This window comes from Eleutherodactylus coqui, chromosome 10, assembly GCF_035609145.1.
Source record: "Eleutherodactylus coqui strain aEleCoq1 chromosome 10, aEleCoq1.hap1, whole genome shotgun sequence".
Taxonomy (NCBI): Eukaryota; Metazoa; Chordata; class Amphibia; order Anura; family Eleutherodactylidae; genus Eleutherodactylus; species Eleutherodactylus coqui.
Genome location: NC_089846.1, coordinates 107,770,656 through 107,793,711, shown reverse-complemented (window position 1 = coordinate 107,793,711; position 23,056 = coordinate 107,770,656). Strand labels below are relative to the sequence as shown.

The following is a 23,056-nucleotide window of genomic DNA, read 5'->3' as shown; positions in this document are numbered from 1 at the left end:
CAGATTGTGATAAATTTCAATTTTCAACTCTAGAAGTTATTACGAGACAAACCGAGAGGTCGGAGATATTTGAAGCTTAAAGAGTCTTTGAGATGTCTTATGACTGGTTCCTAGTCTTTTTGGTACTGTGATCTATATACTACTGTGCTACGTAAAATATAGACATTTAATTTAGATGCTAAAAAGAACAAGGCATACCCAGATTTGATATTTTCAGACTTCCCCTTTTCCATCCATCCGTGTTACAGGAAAACTGATACACTGTGCCATAGCTGTAATAGTGCAAGGCTTGAGGTTGTGCATGGAACTCTCTACCTGAAGACATGGTGAGGGTTCAGTCATACGGGAGTTTTTTTTGCCCCATCTGCAGATGCGCTTGCGATCTGCAGATATATATACCCAATGCTTTGCAATGGATCGGTCACATGGCCGGTTTTTATGTGGATGTGCCGAGAATTATATGACACAACATTATATGACAGTTACATAAGTACTGCGCAAATCATTGTTCTTGTATAAGCGCTAAATGGGGCCGGCGGTGGCAGCGCCGACCACATTGAGAACATATACTACAGATCGTTCTCCTCTGCCACAGCTGTTACAGCTGTGGCAGAGAATAATGATGTTTTCCCATTGAAGTCAATGGAGCTGGCAATGGGTGAACATCGTTCTCCTCTGCCGCAGCTGTGGCACAGCTGTGGCAGAGGATAGTGGGCAGCGCCCGTGTGACTGAGCCCTTTGGGCTGATAAATGCTACTAGCAGCGTTTTTTTTTTTTAGCTGTGACGCTGGCTTCGGTCACACAATTTTTTGTGCGCATCAGTTTTGTCATGAAAAAACGCCCGTGTGACTAAGTCCTGATGGCGAAGTCGTGATGACGATAAGAGTTTAAGAGGGGCCTGTGCATGTTTCTTGAGTGTTACAATATTACATGTTTTATCACTGATTGCTTCAGAAGGGTTGTTGATCCGGGGATTGTTCCGATTGCAAGATTGGAGTCAAGAATTTTTTTTTTTCCTATAAAAGAGGAAAACTGGCTTCTACCTCATTGGTGTTTTATCACTTCCTCTGGATCAACACTGGAGGGTAATGGGCTGCACTGGACGGACATATGTCTTTTTTTGACATAACATACTATGTTACTATGACATAGGGATTGAAAGATCCCAGTCCTGTGTCATGCCCCACCTCTTTGGCCCTGCACTAGTCATAGCATAGTGTATCAGTTTATTGGTTTTGGTGCATTATTTCATTAATTTTATCCTTATCAAAACCTGACATTTACCCCGCCTTGATTTAAAAGACTATTTAGTCTCATGAGGTCCAGATGTATTTTATTTCACCATGGTTTTGCGGTGTATTTCACGCATATAATTGCATATTGCGTGCGCATTTGTGCACCCCCCATAGACGTCTATGGAGCCCTTTGCTGAACAAATGCTCACATAATAGACCATGTTCTCTTTTTTTATGTGCAAGAGAAATGCACACCCAAAACTAGTAAGTGAGGATGAACCCTACTTTTTTAATTAGCGGGATTCGTAGTTTAAAGGCTTTTCTTTTCAGTCTTTGTTGTTGCTCTTTGAGTAGCAAACTATTCACGGACAAGACAAAACGAGCATCAGTCCGTCTACCTGTGCATGAATACTTCATTTCAGCATTGAAATGTAACATCAAACATAGTCATATAATAGCCCTGAATATATAATAATTAGCATTATTTTCCATAGCAAAAGAAGCAGAAGTTAATGCCATTTACGCATACCTCCAATTTAATTATATATGTATCCTATTAACCATCGAGCCATTAACATTTCATAATGATCTCAGGCCTATTTGTGCTGTCTGACTATAACATATCTCACACAAAGGAGAATTATCCCATTTTGTATTATTTCCTCATTTCCATAAAGGAGACTTTATCGAGGCAACAGGACATTAATTCACATGTCTTTTCACTGGACATTGATGGTTTGGCAATTATGAAGCTGCTTCTAACAGTCTGAGCATTGAACACTTTTTTTTTCCGTTGAATTAGGTTACTTTATTTTTTTCCTTCTTTTTGTTCAGTAAAAAACGAGCAGCAGAATGGCGATCCGTTTTGTTAAATGTCAGTCCTTTTATTAGGAGTGGAAATAAAATGGATACACTGCACCAAATAGAAGATTTGCAAACTGAGCACATTCTCATTAAATGAGAAAAATCTACACAATGTTAGACTGATTCTTTTTCCATTTTCAGATTGCTTTTCCTGCACTGGGTTTCATATGATTGGAGACGATTTGCATTATGAATACAGTGAACCACAAAGTGACACCAATAAATCCTATATACTATTTCTTTGAGACCTCTTGATTTTTTCATAGTAAAGCTTCATGCACATCAGTATATTTCATGTTTTTTGTGGTAAGGCCCCTATGGCAGAGCTAATGTTAGTCTATGCAGCTATTGTCACATTTTCTATCATTATCCTTAATGGTTCCTTATAGAAACCAATGGAAACTGGAAAAATAATCAGTTTCTTTCTTTTATCTGTAGTTATGTCCACATTTGTTTTGGTATTATTCGCAGGATCTTAGCATTACATGCTAGAATTTTCTTAGCTTCATTTTTTTTCTTTGGGGCCATAGTAACTTACAGATATGAAGAAAGTTTGGTTAATAGAGATGAGCGAGCACGCTCGGATAAAGCAGTTACTCAAGCGAGCATCGTTCTTCTCGAGTAACTGCTTACTGGTCCGAGCAGGCTTGGGGGGGCGGGGATGAGTGGGGGGGTGGCGCATGGTAGCGGGGGGGAAAGTGAGAGAGATCACTCTCTACCCCCCCGCTAACACCCGCCGCCCCCTGCTCACCCTCCCAAGCCTGCTCGAGTAACTGCTTTATCCGAGCGGGCTCGCTCATCTCTATTGGTTAATCACAGACAAATATCAGATAAGCAAGTAATAAAATTTGGAGGGAAAATGGTATTCATTTTATGAGCATACTCGATAAAACTTCCATATTGTGTTATGCCCTATGTAGATCCTCAAGGGCCTTTCATGACACATAGATTGTCATTATTCTTGTGTCATATACTACCATCTGTTATGCAGAGTACAATTTATGTGTGTAGTACTTCTTTAAAACAGCTTCTTTGACACTATACATAAAAGTTTGATATCTATATTGTAACTTTTAGCTATAATGGTAAACTACTGGTGTTTGGACAAATGCATGAAGTAGAGGAAACATAACTGTCTTAGGGCTTATTCAGACAGGCATATATCGGTCGGGTTATGCTTTCCTTCTCTGCAAGGGGAGGAGGTGTGATGGGCCGGGAGCAACTGCACTGAGCTCCCGCCCCCTCTCTGCCCTTTCTCTGCCCCTCACCACTGCTTGCAATTGGGGGGCGAGGCAGGGGTGCAGCTAATTTCCGCCCACCCCACCCCCTCCCATTCCAAATAGTGGCGAGGAGCGGAGAGGGGGCGGAAGCTCAGTGCACTAGCTCCCGGCAAGGCCCGCTTCCTCTCCTTGCAGAGATGGACAGCGTATATCGGCCAGGCGTGAAAACTAGAGATGAGCGAACGTACTCGTCCGAGCTTGATGCTCGGGCGAATATTAGGGTGTTCGGGATGTTCGTTATTCGTAACGAACACCACACGATGTTCGGATGTTCGGGTTACTTTAACTTTCTTCCCTGAGAAATCTTTTCTATATGCGCTCAATGGGGCCGGCGGCAGCAGCGCCAACCCCATTGAGAACATATAGAAGACAAATCCTTCTTCTCTGCCACAGCTGTAACAGCTGTGACAGAGAAGAACGATGTTTGCCCATTGAATTCAATGGAACCGGCAATACAGCCGACTCCACTGAATGCAATGGGCTGCCGGCAATCGCGGGATGAATTGTCGGAAAGGGGTTAAATATATAAGCCCTTTCCTGCAATTCATCCAGAAATGTGTAAAAATAAAAAATATATATATACTCACCTGGTGACGGCAGACGGAGTTCAGCGCGGCAGGCTGCAGTTCTCCTGAACTGCTCTGAACAGCTGTGAGTAGTATTCAGCAGCCGGGGATTTAAAATCCCCGCCTGCTGAATAAGATGCCTCTGAATGGTCACAGCCTGACCAATCAGAGGCCAGCCCTCACTCACACCCATTCATGAATTCATGAATGGGTGAGTGAGGGCTGCCTCTGATTGGCTCAATGTTAGACTCTTTATACAAGCCTTGTAACAATGACTGGGAATTGAAAGCGAAGCCAGAATCCATACACAGACAGCTGTTTCGGGGTGTTTGCCCCTCATCAGTGTGCAGTAGGTTTCTTGCTTGGCTAGCAAGAGGCCTAGGATGTGCGTCAGGAACACTATCTTTTCTCCTTAATGAGAGCACCTAGAAGGTAAGTGAGTGAGGAGATTTATAAGGCCATTCATGCTCCTCTGCAAATAAGGGACATGGAAGAATACCTCTGAGGCACTACCTATTGGAAGACAGCATTCCTGTCTTAGGGTGGCTTCACACGAGCGTGTTTTTGTGCGTGCATATGCGCGCACAAAAACACACTTTTATTAGAACTAATGCATTCCCTTTGGTGTGTGCACATGTTCGTGTTTCACAGGTGTGTGCCTGTAAAAATAGGACATGCGTGCACCATAGGGAATGCACGCATTGTCTTCAATGGAGCCGCGGCTGCTGCCGGCGGCTCCATTGAAGACAATGGTCTGCCAGCACCCCTGCATTGTTTTTCAGGGAAGGGCTTTACGTATAAGCCCTTCCCTGAAAAACAAGAATTTTAGTATTAAAAAAAAATACTCACCTGTCCACCGCTGTTGTGTCCCCGCAGGGATGAAAAACACATCTGCCGCATGCGGCAGATATTTCCTTCATCCCTGCCAGGAAAAAGAATTCCCTGCTGCACCTAACACATCTGTGACAGATGCAGCAAAGGAATTCTTCATCCCTGCGGGGAATAAAGAATTCCCTACCACAACCGTCACAGATGACAGCTGCGATAGGGGATCCAGCTGCTGGCATCCTGTAATTGTTTTTCAGGGAAGGGCTTTAAATATACTCCTCAGAGCAGTGCAGGAGAAGAGCCGGCTGGACGCGGCTGAGCCGCGTCAGCTGAAGAAAGCTGAGTATTTTTTTTTAATCATCATTTTTTCTTGTTTTTCAGGGAAGGGCTTATATATTTTATTTTTTATTTGAAAACGTGTTTCGGAGAGGAGTCCCTTCGTCAGTTCACCTGGATTAAACACTGCTGAAGAACGTCTTTCCTCCCTGTCTCCCTGCCACATACAGGACCTCTGGCACATCCAAAAACCTTTGAAATTGTGTCACTCCCCAGCATCCTGCCATGTTTAATTCAGCCGATTAATTCAGCCCCTGATGAAGGGGCTCGTCCCCGAAACGCGTTTTCACTTGCTGTTTTTTTTTTTGTTAAATAATAAAAAAGAAGTGCTTTCACTATCGCATATTGGACCTTAATCTTCTAGTAGCTTAGAGTGTTGCACCTTCACACCAGTATTTTTCCCCACTCTTTTCGCTATACTCATGCCCACCTTGGTGGAATGTCATCTGGTTGGCAGCACCTTCATCATTTGAAATACTTTGTATTCCAGAACTATTTCACCACTCTCACTGGGTCTTGCTCCACCCTCCTTTTTCATCTTTTTTACTCGCATTAGCCAATGTCCTTGTTGAATATCGGTGCCCAAAACTGTATCCAATGTTCCATGTGTGGTATGACCAGTGACTAGTAAAGAGGAAGAACAATTCATCTATAAATGAATGTGTTATGTTCATATGGGCTAGTGAGCACCGGGGCCACATGAATTTTACCCGGATAGGGAACACCAGATGAAACAACAACCGATTAACACCTCTCCCTATCTTCTACAAAGGAAGATGACCAAAGACCTACCTGAGCGGGGACATTGCCCTAATAGGGGGCGGACCCACGTTTTTCGGATTTCGGCCCTTGCTGCCCCTAGGAACTCATGTGCCCAGGCTAGAATGCATACACATGCCACCACCAACAGGGACAGATGGACAGGATAAGAAGACACCAAGAGAAAGAATCACACCATAAAGCAGCCAATATGCAAACACTAGTATCAGATGTTAATGCTATTAATGCCAGGTATTTGTTGAAATTTTGGCCAAAATATGGAAGCTAGCAGGCCACATCATGGCTCCTGGAAATACTGCTAGTCCATACACTAACCAGGAGTCCAACAACACAACCAAACAAAACAACAAGACAAAAACTTTTCTTGCAGCCACCACACTTATAACCTGCTCACACCACACAGAGAGAGAATGAGAACAGAGAAAGTTGACCACACTCACACCTGGGAAGACAGATTTTATACATACTGACCTAGAGTGATCGGCTGACTGGAGACACACATGCCCAGCCAGCACCATTCCCCACACCTGAGCAGAAAAGCTACAGAGAACCTGTAGTACCACAGATCTCAGGAGACAGATGTAACAGACTGCCTGTTTACTTTGAATGGAAGTAGGTGGCCGGAAGAAATCTCCAGCATGCTCTGCCTCCTTTCAGCAATCAAGTTTTGCTCTGGTATGCAGGAGTAACAATTTTTGGGACGACTGTTTGGCGCTTAACTCATTTGTCCCATGTAAAAGCACCCTAAGTGTTTGCAAGAAACTCAAGTTTAGGCTATATTTACGCTAGCATTTTTTGTTTTCGTCCAGTTTGTTCAATTGTGGAAGCCACATAATGGAAATGCAATGGAAAAGAAAAACAGAAGCAAACTGCTAGCTTTCAGTTTACTTTCTGATTCTTTTGACAGCAATGCTTGAAAAACAGATCTGTTTGGTTCCATTTTAAGAGCTGGAAGCAAAATTGCAGCAGTCTACGCTTTTGCTTCAGTTTTAAAAAAGGAATGGCGACAGAAAATTGACAAATGCATTAAAACTGAAGGTTTCAATATATCTCTATGGGCACGAAAACTGAAGCGATTTTCTGTTTAGCTGCTCTCACAAAGGAACAGCTAGATGGAAATAAAAAATGATTGTGTGAACATAGCCTTACAAAGCAGAATAGTATAAAGAAGAACATATCATGAAAACTTGACTATGTAATACTGTTTATATTAATTATACTGTATAAAGTTCTGTCCACATATGTGCTGGAGATTCTGTTCATAAAGGAAGTCACAATGCTGCGCTGGGACCATCTTACAACTTACTGTATAGTGAGGTCCATCGGGGTTCCATTGAGGTTTCTGTAGTTTTGACTGCAAGAATAGCACAAGTATTCTTACCATCACAACTGATGGAAATCTTGGCGGAAAGTCCTAATGCAGATATGAACAGAGTAAATTGTACAGGTTGAGGACAAAGTACATCAACATAAATTGGCCAAATGGATATCAAAATGGTATTCTTAGTTGTTATAAAGAAGAGTTAACAAACATGTCCATCGTAAGAGTTGTCTCTCAGCCTTCTGTGCCTCTAGACTTATTCTTGTTAGTACTATACCCAGGCCAAGCCCTCAAACTACAGTTTTATCACTGCTAATACTGCTTATTCCATTTGACAGTCATTTCTCCAAAAGTTATATAGCCTTCGAGTCAGTGACTCGCAACACCATATTTTTCCTAAATATACAGTATATAAATAATGAGCTTAGAATTATACAAGGCCTTATACTTTGTTCAGTGATTAATTGCAATCCACATTAGTAATTAGTCGATATTGGTAAAATTCGAGATCAGTGTGGATATAGTCATCCATACTGCAATTATACATGGACTCAATGGTATTGGCTTATCTGCAGTCTCAGGCTATGCCACTCAATTGGCAATGGGGCGAACAAATTTGCTCATAAAAGAAAGATCCAAAAAAGAAAAAACCCTTTTCTACACTTCAATTCCTTGTACCTCTAAAGGAAGGAATAACATTACTGCTTCTACGTTTGGCAGTCAAATAGCATTCCCTGCAGTGTCTGCGATATTCTAATAGGTTACTTCAGGAGACAACAATGTCATCTGCTACCTGTGTAGAATGGGAAAAGCCAAAGAACCAACTAAGTTGTTGGACTTTATTCACATTTGTGTCTGGGTACTCAGTTAAAAGAACAGAAAAATGGAATAGAAGCCAAAGACAGATCCATCACATGTTGGACAAGACCAGTGCCAGTTGGCCTCCATTGATTATAACAAGAGCCATTGAGTTTCTGAGCTAATGTGTCATTTTCACACACAAAATAGTGCAGCCCGACGAACTATTTTATCCAGTTTTTTAGACTGGACTTGCAAAGTAGACTCTTAACAGTGCCTTCAACACAAATATGTACAAAGTCTTAAAATATTGATGTGTCTCATGAGTCAGCGTATGTTATGCTCTGATAAATATGTGTATTCATGTAGGAATTGCAAGTTCAAGAAGGAGAATCGGTCTAATTTGATCTGAATTGGAGTTATTCCATGTTTTTTCCATTCACACATAGGTCATATTACATTTCTACAAGTTATCCTTGGAAACAGACAGCAGTCAAGCACCACTTTACGGTCAGCATGCTAGCGTAGACACGTAATAGATATTATGTAGCTCTAGTATGAGATTTAGTCATCTAAGACTTTCAAGATGTTTTGTTTTTTCCATATTTGTTGTTTTAAGACACTTTGTAAGATTTCTCTCATTTATCATCTTAAGTGGATTCTCATTTATGGTCAAATTAATCAACTAAGTTAATTAAGAGATACTCCGTAGCATGATCACAGGACGCCAGTTAAACCTATTACCATACAATTTGTATTTGTAGTTAAACAAATGATTATTTTAGTACATATAGCAATAATTACCCGTCAGTGAGATAAATGTGTGGAAAAACAAAGCCTCTTTAAATTATGTGCAGCGGTCAGTCTCCTGCTGCCTATACAAGATTTATGTCTTTGTTCTTGCAATGTTAAATTCCAAAAGAGCAAAGCCGATAATAAGCATGAATTAGTGGATAAAGATGATAATTTCTTACGTCAAGTATGTTTTTATTGCATGTGTGCCTATATCTTTTCCGTCCTTGGGATTAATGTCTTTCCTTTTTTATAGCAGTTCACTTGTTTGGTTTAACTTGGCAACTTCAACCAGTGGGGAGTCAGCTTTATGAGAATGGGGTCAGCAAAGGAAGCAAAGGAGAGGAGTCTACGGACACCACTTATTCACCACTCGGAGGAAAGGCTACTGATAAAGCAGAGAAGAAAGGTAATTATTAAGCAATTGCTAAGCAACTAGAATATTTTGCAATGTCCTTAACCCTTTCCAATCCACTGTCTGACGTCTAAAGACATTCTGATTGAAGCCTGTACAGCTTCGATGTCGGAAGACGTCCGGCAGGGTATTCTTACTGTATATTACTGGCCGCTCTGTTGTCGATGGACTCTCCAGCATGTTCAATACCGCAGTACTGGCTCTAGCCAGCAGGTGGCACCATTGTATAATGGCAGAAAGAGAAAGACCCCTAGGAAACCCTGACTCCAAAATTGGATTGCAAAGGGTTAAAGCCCAAATGTACTTATTTGTCATTTGTTGAAGGATGATATGAAGCTATAGTGTATGGGATATCTATGTATTGCCCATTTCTAGGACATTCCACATCTCAATAAAAAAAATTCTGTAAATATGACCCTATATTAATGAGTCAGAAGTTAGAAGCGTGGCCAGGACAAAGATTTTTTTATACAGTAGCCATTTTTATTTAGTTTACTCATTTTTATATAATGTATACATTTTCCGCAGCGCCGTGCACAATTTCTTATAAAGTGACAACAAATATGGCTGCATTTTCTGTTGTTACTTTATGGCTGCTGCACTATGTCATAAAAATGCAGTATGTTTGTGAATTAAGCAAAGATAATTATAAAACTTTGGTAATTTTTCTGACTTTGTTCAAAAGTTGTCAATTTATTCATCAATTTCCAGTTCAAATAACAGAGGAATGAGGCAATGCATGTAAAGAAGAGGTGCTCCAGAGTTGTTCTTCTACGGGAATACAAAATTGTACAAAAACAGATATGTTAGGAGAGCTGGAAGGTGATTTTTAGGGCCCCAAAGAGCCACCTCCTTAAAGGGGCTAACCAACTTTTTTTAAAAAATTAAAAGGTGCCATTTGTGATCTATTTAGGATACAGGCCACTTCTGGTTCAGAAAACGTACTCTGAAGATCTGCTTCTCATTGCCTAAGGAAAGTTCCAGAAGCGTTCAAAGTTGTAATATGTTTATAAAATACTGATGCCATACAACAAGAAAAAAAGAACAAGTAGCCATCTCTTATTTTTCTTGGTAATCCAACACTGCAGCTCCTGCGGTCCTTCATTGATTTCTGGTTATATGTGGGCATCAGTGACATTTCATATTGCCTATATTTCCGGTAGCCGCTGCAGCTAGTCAGTGGCTGTAGTAGTTACCTGCCATACGTCTAGCATCATAGCTCTAATTACTGAGTGGTGATGCCACTAGTAGGGCATGTGATTACTGCAGCGACTGATTGGCTGCCGTGATCACATGAAATCCACTTGTAAACAAAGACTGGATGGATCGCCTGAGCTTCAGCAATGGATTGATTGGGGGAAAAGGAGGTGAGTACTTTTGGTTGTATCAACAAATTGAAGCTGCCTTTTTTTTTCAAAGTCAGATAACCTCTACAGCGCATTAGATGGCATTCATATCATTGAGCTTTGGTTTTATTCAGATTTTTTAAACTTCTTTAAAGTTATGACCTACATTTGTACTCAATCTGGTATGTATTTAACTTTTTAGCAAACAAATGTATTAAATGCAGAATATGCATTACTGTCAACATACAAACAGTATCATTAATTTTACATCACAATATATACCTTATTCAATATTCCAATTGGTCTGATGAATTTACTAAAGAAGACTTTGTAGAGAACGTATTAACTTTCATTAGAAAACCACAGTGAAACTGTAAAGACCCAACAAAATTCTTGCAAGTGAAACCTCAGTAGACTATGACTTCAGTGTAACAGACGCCAAAAAGGAAAGATCATCAAGAGATATTTTAATGAGGTCTCTTCCTCCAGAATAATGGTTTCAGCAGGGTATTGAGTTGCACCATTAGGAAATCAAGCAAATAATGTTCTTCTGCAGATACTTGAAATGCGCAAATTTTATTACGATAATGAAATTAATAATTTGCTTTGACCAGTAAAGGCTCACTGCAGTAAAGTCCGTGAAATTGAGATCAAACGGAATGTTAGGTTTGTCATAGTTTGTCTTCTGTTTTTTTGTAATAGTTTAAAGTTCTGCATATTCTATTTTAATTGACCTTATGGGGTTTGCTTTCATATTCGAAAGGTGCATCTGCCACTGACCAACCAAAAAAGGACAACTATACAGTTTTTATAAATGCAAAAATTGTAAAGTCATATAATATCCAATTAAAAATGCATAAATAAATGGGTCAATAAATCACAAACACATCAGAATACAAAGTTAAGACTAGAAGTGGACACATTTTTTACCCATGTGGGCAATTGTTCTTTCGTGTTTTAGCAATATGCCAAACACTTCACAATTCTCTGATCATTATGATTGATTGGGTAAATCAATTTGTTTAGGTTCCGATTTGCTTTTGGCAACTAAGTGTAGCAGTTTTGGCCCCTGGGTTGGAGCCTCAGGTGTAGTAGCTGCAGATCTGAAGAGAGTAATCAGGGATGAGCCAGGAATCAGCAATGGGAGGTCTTGTTTTACAGTACAAATGGAGGAGGCAGGTCGAATTGTTGGGTGGGAAGCCAGAGGTTGGTATCAGAAGGTCTCAGTGTCGCAGTACAAATGGAGGAGGCAGATAGCATTGTCAGAACGGAAGCCAGGTGTCAGTATCAGAAGGTCTCAGTTTTGTGGTTCAAACGGAGGAGGCGGGTAGCATATTCAGAAGGGAAGCCAGGGGTCGATATCAGAAGGTCTCAGTTGACTAGTAGAGGAGCAGGTGGAAGTGGAGCTTGATCAATGGATAGTGAAGCATAATAATCACGCACTGGTGCAGTGGCAGGGTTAGGTTTTTATAATGAACTTAACCAAGAACAGAGGTGGGGTCAGGACCAGGAGGCAGAAATTAGATAACTGGGATCAGGGAACAAGGCTGAGAGTCATGCAGGTGAAATGTCCACAGGCTGGATGGCTCAGTAGTGAGAGCTACCGACTGGAGCACAGAAGGTCTCTGTTTTGATTTCTGACACTAAGAGGGAATAATTCCTCAATAACTCCATACAGTACTCCCCCTGCGCACATATAATGTACATGTAGCCTGTGCTGTACTGCGTAGGCAAAAGAATTGCTGAAGTGCTTCTTTAAACTAACGATAATGACTGTAACATGCTTATTTCATATTACTGTTTCTGTGTTTTATTATAAGAGTGCATTTGCATTATTTGACCATATTAAGCGTGATCCATGTTAAGGGTAAAATGGGAGGACCTATTACAAAATATTTTAATGGATTGAAAATTTGACTGTGTATAAGAACATCCCAACCGGATTTGAATTCAAAAATATTCAATCTTATGTTTCCCTAGAGATAAGCAGTGTCCAGGTTTTATATTGAAGAAACATACCCTGTCAACCTAACTAAATAGCCATGTTTATGTGGAGTTGGGGATGATGGATGTTAACAGAGCTATCATTTAGCATACTGCTATGTGCATAGCCAGGTTTGTTTGTAGATTATACGATGACAATAAATCTTTCAACAATGTAATATATAGAAATGGCAGCAGACTCTGCTGATTATTCATTCTTGGGGAAAATGTCGAAATTTCTTTAGCCAGTCCTCCATTATCTTCCCTCATGCCTCCTTCCTCAACAGGAATACGTAACATTTATGTTTGGCAAAGCTGAATGTGCGTGTTCATGGGTTGAATCAGGTGTAATAACTAGTTTAATGTCCACAGACATCGTTTTTATTCAGTAACCTGTGTTCTCAAACAGGACATGGTATATAGTAAAATGATGACGTATTTGTAAATTGTTGGACCACCACCTATCCTAATATCGAAGGGGATACAACACTAGTATAGAGCTACATCACCCTCTAAGCACACCCTACATAGCACTCCTAGGAGTTCTGCATAGCCTATATAGCACTGCTGTGCATGGATCTGCAGCTGGCCCTGCTCACTTGAATTGGGCTGTGCTGAAGTTCCCAACACAGTGCCCTCCCCCCACTCCCTCCTCAGCCAATTGGAAAAGAAGTGAAGGAAGTGAAGTGTTTATGTTCATTTCCTTACACACTTCAAAAACATACTGATAGGTTAAAGGGGTTGTCCTGTTGTGAACTACTAATGGCTCATCCTAAGGATAGGTCATCAGTAGTAAATCAGCAGGGGTTTGCTGACCGGAACCCTGCCGATCCCTTGTTCTCTGGGCCAGTGCGCTTGTGCAGTGAGTTGATTTCTACAGGAAGCAGAGAGCTCCATTCTCACTGCAGTGGCTCTGTTTAGTATTGTAGGTAAATTTCACATTGAAGTGAATGGAAACTGTGCCTATAATACCAAATCTGGCCACTGCAGTGGGAACAGAATTGTTTGCTTCCTGTAAGAAATTAGCTTAGTGCATGAGCACAGTGGCCTATCGAATAACTAACCACCTGGGATCCTAGGCATTAGGCCTCCACCTATCTACCATTGATGACTAGAGATGAGCGAGCACGCTCGGTTAAGGCAGTTACTCGAGCAAGCATCTCTTTTCTTGAGTAACTGCATACTCATCCGAGCAGATGCGGGAAGGCGGCGGGGGTGAGCATAGGGTGGTGGGGGTGAGAGAGAGGTCCCTCTCCGCCCCCCCCCCCCCCCGCTCTCCCCCGCATCTGCTCGGACGAGTATGCAGTTACTTGAGAAAAGTGATGCTCGCTCGAGTAATTGCCTTAACCGAGTGTGCTCACTCATCTCTATTGATGACCTATCCTATGAATAGACCATCAGTAGTTCACAACCGGACAACCACTTTCATTTGGAATTTAGATTGTGAGTAATGACAATGAAATAAAAAAATAATAGTAATATAGACCTGAGCTATAAGGAAATCCTGATATGTGACATATACAGGTGGACCGCCACCTCTTCAAGAAATCCTGTAGATTAGAAACCAATCCTTCAACTCTTATTGTTGTAAGTAAAAAGTTACAAACCGAAGTCTGCATGAAGAAAGAAATAAAACAATGATTCTGCAGAAGAATGTTGTTAAAGTAGAACCCAAAATAGTTAAAAATAAATGTATATTGAAAATATATTTTTACTCAGTTTGGAAGCCCCGATGTGAATCATAAGTGGCTCTTGGATTGCTTTTCACAAATTTTAATAAGTTAGGATTAGTGAGGTATATGCTGGCAGAAAGAATCAAGCCACAAAAATCAATGTTAAAATAAGTGGAATTTTTATTAAGCATTTTATAAGTTCATAGGAGAATACCCTTGGAAACAGCAATAAAAAGGTAACTTTCTTGCAGAGAAACAATTTTATGAGCTTATGTTACTGCTGCATTACAAAGAGCAAGAAAGAAAGGCTAACAGCCAGTTAGAAGTGCATATACAATGTATTAAGGCACAAGGGTACTTAAAACAGGTCCTTAATCAAGAAGCTGTATATTACAGTAAATTGTATAATAAATGATACTTTATAATGACAATAAATCACAACAGAGTTAAAATAATGCTAAATTGTAAAAATGTAACTACAATCAGAGTCAAGATCATAATGTATGTTCTGTAGGTTCGGCGCTTGACATTATTGACACTATGGATTATAGAAGCCTGCGTGTTCATTCACTGCAAAGCTCAGCAAGACATTGCCTGATTCCTTAATATTTAATACAGAGCGGATTATAACACTCTAGAGCTTATCCGTATTGCTTCATGGAATCTTTTCTATTTTTTCAGCATGCACAATAAAATCACTGCAGATACAAATTGTTCTGAGCACTGGTCTATAGATAAGTACATGAAATATGCCATTGTTCAATTTCTTTCCAACTAAGTCCTATTATGAGAGGGGGGGGGGGGGACGAAAATATTTCACATTGGTTATTGTGGTTTCAACAAAAGTGAGATATTCGGACATCTAGCAAAAGTCAAGATGATGTGTTAATTAAAAAGAAAAGTCATGGTTTCTAGAAGAAAGGGGTTTACAAGGAAGAAGGAAATGCAGTACAACATACATTCACTCCACAGTGCTTAATGCTAGGTCGGAGAAGAGGAAAATTGTGAGAATATCAGTGTCATGTAAATAAAAGGTAGAACGTTGCTCTCAAAAGGAACCTGTCATGTACTTTATGCCGTCCTCATGGAGAGCAGAGTAAAGTAGTGACAAGACATGCTTATTGCAGTGGTCTGTCACTTATGGGAGATGTATAGTGTTCGAGCATTGACATAGTGAAGCCACAGCACCTGTAGAGAGATCAGTCCCGCTTATTCATGAGGTCCTACTAACCCCATCCATCGACCAGGATTGCTAAAAGTATCACTGTCATACTGCATGCTGAGAAAAGCGTCAATCACAGTGGATGGGCAGAGTTACCGGCGTCTCATGAATATGCCGGAGTAATCTCTTGCTAGGTGCTGTGGCTTGACTATGGAAGTGCTTGGATACTACACAAGATCAACCCATAAGTGATAGACTGCGAAATCAGTGTGTCTGTCATTACTTTGTACTGTCCTCAATGAGGGCAACATAAAGTACATGACAGGTTCCCTTTTAGACCCCGTACACGTTAGTATAAAGTTGTGTGGAACTACCAATTCTGGAGAGATAAGGTGATTCACATAGGTGCGTGGGGGCTCCCGACTTTCCCATGATAGAAAATACTGTTGTAAAGAAGGATTGGACGGGTTGACTTTTAATACCCAATCCTTCGTTTTCCCTTGAGATAAGTCACCACTAAAGCTGTCTGGCTGTGGCTTTTCCCACTCTCCAAATAGAAAACCGCATGAGCACTTGGCCAAACCAAGCGTTCATGTGTATGGGGAAGTAAGGAGAAATTGTTGTCAGCAGAACAATCTCATCATACACCCTGATATGAACTAGATAGCATAAATAACGCTTTAGGTATATTTTCGGTGTTTCAAAATAACAGAAGAATGGAGTACTCTGAGAACTGAATAGCCACACATATTTTCCTAGTGTAATCAAGTAAGTTCTTCTGTTTATTCCATTAACCAGCAAAAGTATATATACAAAGATATTTGCATCGAGGCTAGAACACGCCTCACTTGTACAATTATAATTTTTTATAATTCATTTATTATTATTGGTTATTAAAACTAAGCAAGAATAGTGACATCTTAGTTGTGAGGCAGACTCTTCTCAGGCCGAGTGGAACTATTTCTAATGAGATTTCTGTACATTGCTGATAGCACCAGGCTTGTGTCTGTTCCTCTTGTCTTAAAGACGGAGCGTATGGGATGTTCTGATGAAGCAAGATTGTACTAGATGTAATATCTGTAAGGTTCTCATAAAGGAAAATATCAACAAAAAATCTGACAGGCTGAAGAATACAAGATGGATACAAAATGGATAAATATTTATTGCTCTAACAAACTTCATTAACTTTACAAACTACAGTATAACAACCCTTTGGCCCCCAGGAGGTCTTTGATTGCTCATGGTTCAACAGAGGTGATACTATAGGTGCAACCATTACAGCTGCACGTAGGCAATGTAGGCATAAGACTTACTACTAGAGATGAGCGAGCGCACTCGGTAAGGTGAGTTACTCGAGTGAGCCTCGCTCATCTCGAGTAACTGCATTCTCCTCTGAGCATATCTGGGGGGAAGGGGGCGGTGGGGGTGAGTGGAGGGTGGCGGGGGTTAGCAGGGTGGAGAGAGTGAGATCTCTCTCACTCTCCCCCACTGCCCCCCCCTACGCTTGGAGGAGAAGCCAGTTACTCGATGAGCAAGGCTCGCTCGAGTAACTCACCTTACCGAGCATACTCACTCATCTCTACTCACTACCACTATAAATACATAATAGCTCTTCCTGTTGGCTATAAGTTTGCATTCAAAGGGGTATTTGGCAATGTGATTTTTTTTCAGCAGTATTGCAGCTTCAACCTTAGTGAATGGAGAGCTCGCTGCACATGCGCAGAGCCACTCCACTTGAGCTGAGCTGAGTGCCACTCAATGGAGCTGACGAAAGTAGCGTAATGCGTGGCTATCTTTACATTTAAAGTGATGTCACTTTAATTGGAGCTGTGATACAGAAGCCACTGTAAGTGGGCTAAACAGAAAATCCCATTCTCAATAAGGGTGGGGTTACAAGTGGTTGGATGCCCACAGATCTATCAGTTATCACCCATTTCTACATCACCACAATACCCCTTTAAGAGGGTGTTGATGACTCACTTCACATACAGTTACATTGTGATCCACTAGAGAAATTGGCACCAGCATTTGTTAGAGAACCAAAAGAGAAAAACTCTGTGATTATCCCTTCACTCTTTATAAATCAGCTTTTGTACGAGAGGCCCATGTACAGTTCTTGCACAGAGACACTCTACCCATATGTGTGCTTTAGCCCCATGCACATGGAAAAGTCATGTGAATAGTATCTAGACGGTGCCACGCAGAGTCCTTATGGTTCTGAATTGTGTAGTCATGGGAACTTTGTAAACTGTCATATGGTTTCTTATTGAAACACAGCTTTTTTCTGCTAGAAGCAATGCCTCCTTGATACAGAATGCCATGGAACAGCTACATGTGTTTTCTCATAAATTCCATATGAATATATATTCAAAGAACACATCCATATGCCTCTGTATGAAGCATTCAGGTACAATATATAGTATGCTACATATGACAAACTCAAGGCTCGCGGGCCGAATCTGGCCCCCCATATCATTCTACCTGGCCCACTAGATCCGAACACGGTAGGGCAAGTTCTCCACTTTCCCCAGAGGATGCAGCGAGCACTTGGCAAAGGAGGCAGCACCAGCACAGGGTGCCATCTTGGATTCTGAGCTGTGACATGCACCTTCACAACGCTCCGTTCAGGAACTCACCAGTGGCGAAACAGCTCTGACAGCCCTATACAGGAACCCTAGCCACCCTCCAGGGTAGGAAGCTTGGTGCTAAAGAGGTGAAAGGGACTGGCTATTATCTAACCTGGTCCTAAAGGATATTTTGGCCTTTCACTAACCAAGTGGTGCACTGTAACATCTCTGGTGGAATAATTTGAACCACTTTAACAACAACCCATATAAAAAGCTACTTACACTATAGAAAGCTGCTGAGATACTTGCATTTGCTGCATAATACCAAAATGTGCACGCAAAACATACTCATGAGAATGAACCTATTGAGATCAATAGGTTCTATTCTCTGCGCATTGCATGCATATATTGTACACATGCAAATATGGTAATCTAAAGAAGTCCTAAGGAGTAGATATATGTAGAGCTCATTCACACAGGATAATGCAGTTTTGGTCTGTGAAATATGCAGCATTTCAAGGACCCAAATTGTGTGTATTCGCTGTGTATTTGGACTTTCCTGCGATTTTTTTGCACAAGACCACAAAAAAACGCAAGTAGGTACCATAGATTTCTCCTGTCTTCATGTGTGAATACGCAGGAAATACGAATGTATCATGTGTATTTACTGCGTAATTACATGATCCCATTAACTTTAATTGGCAATTTTGGTCATAATATGGACCGAAATAGTATGTGCTGCAATTTTTTTCACGTGTAAAATAAATGCGTGAAAAATACATGTCTGATTACTAGAGATGAGCGAGCACCTCGTTATTCGAGTCGAGCTTTTCGCAAAATTCGAGAGCTCTATTCGAGTAACGAATCCCATTGACTTCAATGTGAGACTTGAGCATTCTTGTATGGGACCCGCCGGTTGGCGAGCTTTTAATTTTTTTTTCTCTCTCTCTCTCTCTATTTCTCTCTCTCTCTCCCCCCCCCCCCCAAGCCAGCCACAAACTGCCGTTGACGTGCGCAGCATCGCAGCAGGGAGGGGTCAAAACTGGAGCAGGGTCGAACACGACGTGATGCTTGCTCGAGTAGCGAGCACCATCGAGTATGCTAGTACTCGAACGAGCATCAAGCTCGGCAGAGTACGTTCACTCAACTCTACTGAATACCCCAATGCAAATCAATGGGTTTAAGCTGTCCATATTACGTGTGTAATACGGAGTGCAAATACATGCATGTGAATGAGCCTTTGAAGGCAATGATGAGGACTTCTCTAGATGAGCATATGTGCAAATATGCTCACCTCAGTGCAATGCATTTGTGCAATGATCAAGGTTGATTGTGTAATTGCACAGAGTTTTCTGCGTGTACATATTGCGTGCGCATTTCCTATAGGCTTCTATGGAGCCCTTTGATGCGCAAGCACTCAGGAAAATAGAGCAGATCTTAAAGGGGTTGTCCTGCGCCGAAACGTTTTTTTTTTTTTTTCAATAGCCCCCCCGTTCGGCGCGAGACAAACCCGATGCAGGGATAAAAAAAAAAAAACAGATAGTACTTACCCGAATCCCCGCGGTCCGGCATCTTCATACTTACCTTGTGAAGATGGCCGCCGGGATCTTCACCCTCGGTGGACCACAGGGCTTCTGTGCGGTCCATTGCCGATTCCAGCCTCCTGATTGGCTGGAATCGGCACACGTGACGGGGCGGAGCTACAAGGAGCTCTCCGGCACGAGCGGCCCCATTCAGCAAAGGAGAAGACCGGACTGCGCAAGCGCGTCTAATCGGGCGATTAGACGCTGAAGATTAGACGGCACCATGGAGACGGGGACGCCAGCAACGGAACAGGTAAGTGAATAACTTCTGTATGGCTCATAATTAATGCACAATGTATATAACAAAGTGCATTAATATGGCCATACAGAAGTGCTTATCCCCACTTTGTTTCGCGGGACAACCCCTTTAAGGAAATGGGAACAAACCCATTGAAATCAATGGCTTCTATTTTCTTTATATATGTTTCGCACATGCAATTTTTGAGTTTACATCCATCTGAAGGCTTCAAAGAAAATGAGTTTGACACCCATGCACTAGGACTAATGATTAGGTGTTGTGTTACAGATTCACACAACATAGATTCATAATCTGACCATGGGTATCCAGTTAAAATCCTTCATCCTTCATCAGCGGCCTTGGCATCTAAACGATTGGTCCCATTCTAAACTGTCCAACTTATTAGCCTGAGATATTACAAGTCCATAAAGTAACGTTAACATTGTAAGGCTCTGTTTTTAAAAAACATCACATAGAAACAACCTTATCATGATCTGCGTAATTATTTCTGTAGCTGGTCCAAGTCAATTCAATGAGTGCCTGGTATCACTCCCATCCCTTATACCTCAGGGATTTAGGCATCTGCCTAAAATACATTGGAAGGAATCCAGCCCTGATACTATCATTCTGTGCACATAGAAGCTTGTTGGGAGGCTGTTTGCAGGCTGTTTGCTGACCTTTTTAAATTGATATCTCTCCTAGACATGAAAGAGTCAAGGCCATCTAATATGATATCTTATCATCCCTTGGCACTATGCTACTGTATATGCTAATATGTAGGATTGTTGTATTTAAATTAAAGGGGTAAGGTCGGTATGATAGAGGATGAAAGCATTTATGTCGGAAAAATAATGTATGAAACATTGAGCTACTCAGATTGACTTGTTGAATTTTTGTAATATATTTCTAGTAGGGATATCAGCGTATATTAATTATTTACCACTTGAGATACTGATGAATGAGATTTTAGAGCATTAAACCAATCATCGTTAGTAAGTGATGGGATAAGGGATCTCCATTTATCCTCTACTTATAGACGTATAGCTGAAAATGTAGACTGAATCAGGTGAGTATATATAGAGGAAGTAAACTCTTTAGGCTCTTGCGTATGTAATATCCCAACCAAAGGAGCGGAGACACAAGGGCACTTCATGAGGTCTCTATAAAAGCACATTTAAATATTTTATCTTGTCAATTCATTTTGTTTCTAATTTCATTACCACTTTTTTATCTATTTTTTTTTTTTAATGCTTCTTTTTATATTGTAAATCATATAATGTATTTGTTTGGAAACTTTAAACAAACAATATAATCAGAATGGAGCTATGGTTGGCCTCTCAGCTACGCCCAACCAGTGGTCAAATAGTATCACCACCCACTTAGTGTATCGGTCTTTCTGTTCTTTAAATATGCTTTGCTCTGTATATTTTATAGTGACCTGATGAAGTACCCTGTCTGGGTATGAAACGCGTTGTCAGTAGCTGACTGTGTCGTGTTAAAATAAATGTAGTTTTTTACTTACCGCATTTGACATGTCTACATGAGTCAACGCCAGCCTTTTTTCCAGTTCATATATCAATAAAGAAATGGTGCAGAATCAATGGGTGTAGAAAATTTTAGATGTCCTTTATTCTCCCATAACACCGAGAAATATAGGCGACGTTTCGGTCCCCAATTGGGCCTTTCTCGCCTATATTTCTTGGTGTTATGGGAGAATAAAGGACATCTAAAATTTTCTACACCCATTGATGCTGCCACGTTTCTTTATTGATATATGCATTGTGGATGAGGTCCGGATCGGGGTGGCAGTTGCATCTCTCAAGGTCTTTCCACGGCTGTGGCTTGCTTTATGTGCTGTTAGTAATATCTTCATTTATAAAGGCTTTTCCCAGTTGTCTTATTAAAAATAAAAGAAAAACAATAAAGTCTGGGTAATTAAAATATGACACAGTGAACACCATCAGAAAAAATATACGTTACGTCAGAATTTTTCGGTCGCCCTATATCCAAGAAAAAAATTGAATAAAAAGCTAACCAAAATTTAGGTGTACCACAAAATAAGTCATACTACATAAAAAAAAAGCTATAAAAATTTGGTACTGTCGTAATCCTACTTACCGACTGAATAATGATAAGGCAACACTTTTACTGCGTCATGAACGTTGCTTGAAGAAGGCGCTTGATGCTGTCCCGAAACGCGTCCATTCTACCATATACATTTTTATCTTTATATGCATGTTTTATCTGCACTAGCTGTTCCATTTGCAGTTTTTTGCCCTATACAGATGCATTACAAATAAATATACTGCAGTAACTCCATAAGTTTCGGGACAAGAGCGCAGAGGCTTTTACCCTATAGCATTATGAATAGAGATGAGCGAGCATACTCGATAAGGACAATTACTCGATCGAGCATTGCCCTTAGCGAGTATCTCCCCACTCGGGAGCAAAGGTTCGGGTGGCGGAGCGGGTGACAGGTGAGTTGCAGCTGTGAGCAGGTGGCAGCGGGGTGAAGGGAGGGAGAGAGAGATCTCCCCTCCGTTCCTCCCTGCTCTCCCCCACTGCTCCCCGCCGCCCGCAGCCGAATCCTTGCTCCCGATCGGGCAGGTACTCGCTAAGGGCAATGCTCGATCGAGCAATTGCCCTTAGCGAGTATGCTTGCTCATCTTTAGTTATGAACGTTGTAAAAGCAAACGCTCACCAAAAATTACACAGTTGTATTTTTTTTAAGTCTTTTCCCAACTTAGAAATTTTTAAAGATTTTCCAGTACATTATATAGTATGTTAAATGATGCTATTGAAAAATACAACTTATCTCAGAAAAATCAAGCTCTCATGTAGCTATGTAACCGAAAAATAAAAGAGTTAAGATTTTTTGACAGTGAGAAGGAAAAAAAGAAAATGAGAAAACAAAAAAAAAATCTGCAGGGGTAATGAAGTACTCTGACTGGGTCACGGTTATCAACAGGGTACAGCAGAGGTCAGTATTGGATCCTTATCTTCAAAAAATGTATATTAATGACCTTGTAGAGGGCTTACAGAGTAGAATTTTAATATTAGCGGATGATGATACTAAGCTCTGTAAGGTAATCAGCACATAAGAAGATAATATAATATTACAGAGGGATTTGGGGAAGCTGGAGGCTTGGGCAGAGAAACGGCAAATGAAGTTTAATATGGATTAATGTAAGGTTATGCATTTGGACTGAGGAAAAAAACTACATTTATGTACTAAATAGTAAAACAAAAGGTAAAACCGTCACTGAAAAATTCTTGGCATTATCGATGG

At 40.8% G+C, this 23,056-nt stretch overlaps 1 protein-coding gene across 1 annotated transcript in view; it reads left to right on the top strand.

Moving 5' to 3' along the window:
- Nucleotides 1-23,056, top strand: part of TENM1 (teneurin transmembrane protein 1) — a 616,814-nt gene that overhangs the window by 335,752 nt on the left and 258,006 nt on the right. The window contains exon 7 of the mRNA XM_066581697.1: nt 9,057-9,209. Within this exon, the coding sequence (XP_066437794.1) occupies nt 9,057-9,209 (153 nt within the window). The remainder of the gene's footprint in view (nt 1-9,056; nt 9,210-23,056) is intronic.